The sequence below is a fragment of the Leptosomus discolor genome, unplaced genomic scaffold (assembly GCF_034619465.1).
Source record: "Leptosomus discolor isolate bLepDis1 unplaced genomic scaffold, bLepDis1.hap2 HAP2_SCAFFOLD_35, whole genome shotgun sequence".
Taxonomy (NCBI): Eukaryota; Metazoa; Chordata; class Aves; order Leptosomiformes; family Leptosomidae; genus Leptosomus; species Leptosomus discolor.
In genome coordinates this window covers 2,097,339-2,100,839 of record NW_028237764.1, presented here as the reverse complement: position 1 = coordinate 2,100,839, position 3,501 = coordinate 2,097,339, and the positions used below count along the sequence as shown (strand labels likewise).

General features: G+C 52.9%; 1 protein-coding gene across 1 annotated transcript; it reads left to right on the top strand.

The window, feature by feature from the left end:
- Positions 1-2,137: 2,137 nt before the first annotated feature.
- Positions 2,138-3,103, top strand: LOC147412997 (olfactory receptor 14A16-like). The gene has a single exon (XM_086480863.1). The coding sequence runs from the start codon at positions 2,138-2,140 to the stop codon at positions 3,101-3,103; it is 966 nt and encodes a 321-aa protein (XP_086336989.1).
- The last annotated feature ends 398 nt before the right edge of the window (positions 3,104-3,501 follow it).

Here is a 3,501-nt window from a genome sequence, read left to right as displayed (position 1 = left end):
AAAGGAGCGGGGCAGAGAGAGGTTGAAGGCAGGGGCGAGGGGGAGGATGGGTGAGAGCTCACTGGAGGAGAACTCTTCCCAGCCTCTGACACAGTAAGTCTCTGGGTGCAGGGTGATGTGTCGGTGGTTCCTTGCAGGATCTCCTGAATGTGTCCAACCTCTGGGATCTGTCTGTGATGGAGAAGAGGAAGCCGGGCTGCAGAGCAGGGCTTCCCTAGTGCAGTGTGAGAGGGACAGGGCATGACGGCTGCCTTCTGGTGGGGATGGCTTGAGAGTGTGAAACTTGGTGGGCATGACTTGAGGGTGTGCAGCCAGGAGTGCCCAAGGCTCTCCTTCTGAGTGGAGTCCCTTCACCACAAAAGGTTGTGAACTTGGACAGTGACTCTTACCAGGCAGCATCAGCACACGGCCTGCCCTGGGACCTCCTCATGGAGCTGTGGGGAGAAGCTGTGGGTGGAAGGACAGTTCCCCAGCAGGGCAGGACAGGGATGTTCTGCTGTTCAAAGGGTGATGCACTGATCAGGACTTCTCACAACTCCAGATCCCCCCCAGGACATTGGCAGAGGCAGCTTCTCAAGAAGCACATCAAGGCAGGGTTTACGTGTAATGGGAAGGGGCCTGTGCTTTCAGTCTTCTAGTCTGAGTGGCCTCAGGTGTGGAGGAAGGGTTTGGACATGGCAATTATCCTCTCAGTTTGGGAGGAGGCATTGAAAATCCAGATGTGTTTCACTTGGAGGTTTCTAAATCTGGGATTATCAAAAATAAAAAACCTTTGGCTTACAGACATCCCCAGCGTCACCTCTCCAGGCTTATCAGCAATGAATTCATGTTCCCATCAGAGCCTGCAGCCACGGAGATGCCTCTGGGCAGTGCTCTGCTGCCAGGAGTTGTATGCAAGGCAGATCTGAGCACACAGTTTGTGGGATGGGACGTGTGAGCTCTGCCAGGGAGGAGATGTGGGGAGAAACAGCTCCAGGCAGCAGAGACATGCGCACAGAAAACTAGAAATGTCATGGCAGTGGGAATTCAGAAAGCTCCTGGCCCAACACAGAGAGCTTCTTCTGAGCAAGCCTCCCTGGTCTCCCCTCCTCCCCAGCAGACCCTCTGCCCTCAAGGTGGGTGGTCCAGGGCAGGCACTGACTCCTCTGCAGTAGAGCAAAGGTGCATCTCTCCTGACACATAAATCCCTTCCTTCTGCAGTGAAAATGGACACAGAACCACCGGCCTGGGATGTGATCAATGTGGAGGTGCTGTGCTCTGCTGTGTAAGGAGGCAGCTTTCCTGAGTGCCAGCTGTCTTCCTCTCCTGTTCCCCATTTGCAAAAGCATCAGGGTATTGCTTCGTGTTTTTTTTTCTCTTGTTCCTGCTGCTCCTTGTCTTGCATATGGAAGCTCCAGACTGTGGGAGGGTTGGGGGTGTCTCAGATGTGTTTTGAGACACTGACCCTGGGGGGTTTAGGCAATGCGGCATGTGGGACTTGGAAACAAGTTGAGTCTCCCTTCAGGAGACGCTGGCCACTGTCTTACGGGCACCTGAGCATGTCCCTATGGTGAAGAGGTTGACGTGAACTTCTACCACGCTGAGGCCACTTCAGCAAGGGAGGATGGGAACCTACTGACAGCCCCTTTCTCCTCCACAGGCATGCTGCTGTTATCATGTCCGGAGAGAGCTTGGAGATGGAAAATGGGGGTGAGAAAGGTCCTGTGTCAGCCGTGAGTGATTCTGACCCAGACTTTGCTGTTCAGGAGCGCAGAGTTGGAAGGGCTGGGTCCCTCCCTGGGCTCTTCCCTCTCAGACACAGCAGGTCTGGGTACTGACACCTTCGCACTGTAACAAATGGGGACAATTGTCACATGGTCACTGAGGTAAATACCTCTCACTGGACTGAAGGGACCTATTGCCGGGAAAAATCTATAAAATGTACTGGCTTTTTGACATCACTGCAATAGCACAGGTCTGACTTCTCTGGAAGTCAATCCTGGACTAACAAATGAAGTAAAGGAAGGCCTCCCCGAAAAAAAGAGAATTCATGGTAGCGGATACCTATGGGAAATAGTGTAAGACTTACTCAGATAAATCTGTCCTAACTTGTCAATATCGTCTCCTTTTTCAAGTCTCCCATTCCTGCTGTGAAATAATGTCCAATGGCAGCTCCATCAACCAGTTCCTCCTCATGGCATTTGCAGACACACGTGAGCTGCAGCTCTTGAGCTTGGGGATCTTCCTGGGCATCTACCTGGCTGCCCTCCTGGGCAACGGACTCATCATCACCGCCATAGCCTGCGACCACCGCCTGCACACCCCCATGTACTTCTTCCTCCTCAACCTCTCCCTCCTTGACCTGGGCTCCCTCTCCACCACTCTCCCCAAAACCATGGCCAATGCCCTCTGGAACACCAGGGCCATCTCGTACTCGGGATGTGTTGCCCAGGTCTTTTTCATTTTCTTTTTGATGTCAGCAGAGTTTTACCTTCTCACAGTCATGGCCTACGACCGCTACGTTGCCATCTGCAAACCCCTGCACTACGGGACCCTCCTGGGCAGCAGAGCTTGTGTCCACATGGCAGCAGCTGCCTGGGGCACTGCTTTTCCCTCTGCTGTGCTGCACACGGCCAATACATTTTCACTGCCCCTCTGCCAGGGCAATGCTGTGGACCAGTTCTTCTGTGAAATCCCCCAGATCCTCAAGCTCTCCTGCTCAGACACCTACCTCAGGGAGGCTGGGGTACTTGTGGTCAGTGTCTGTTTATCCTTTGGGTGTTTTGTGTTCATTGTGGTGTCCTATGTGCAGATCTTCAAGGCCGTGCTGAGGATCCCCTCGGAGCAGGGACGCCACAAAGCCTTTTCCACCTGCCTCCCTCACCTGGCCGTGGTCTCCCTCTTTGTCAGCACTGGCATGTTTGCCTACCTGAAGCCCCCCTCCATCTCCTCCACATCTCTGGACCTGCTGATGGCAGTTCTGTACTCGGTGGTGCCTCCAGCAGTGAACCCCCTCATCTACAGCATGAGGAACCAGGAGCTCAAGGACGCCCTGAGGATACTGATGACTGGTTGTTTTTCAGAAGCAAGAAGGAACTGCCCATCTTCTGCATGTCACTCATAATGGAATGTCATTACTGTCACAGCATGTAGTTTTGGGAGGTTGTTTTTTTGGTTTCTTTGGTTTCAGATTTTTGGTTATATTATTTTTTTCCACAAAAATGCTGTTGTTTTCATAGTAGTTCTATGTCAGTGTCTGCCTGCCTTGTGTGCCCCAGAGACTTTGTGTAAATAAGGAGCTGTGCTCTCCATGTGTTTAATCCAGATAAAGGACACTGCACCAACTTGTTTGTCTGAATTTCTTTCTGTAAGACCTTCTGTGAAGCTGCAGGGGCAGCTTCTGTGTGCTGAGGTGCAGGGGACAGCAGCCACCCTGAGCTGGGTCTGCCTCTCAGCCTCACCAGTACGGCCCTGGTCACCACAGCCCTCTTACTCTGCAGAGCAACACCAGCAGTTCAGGGT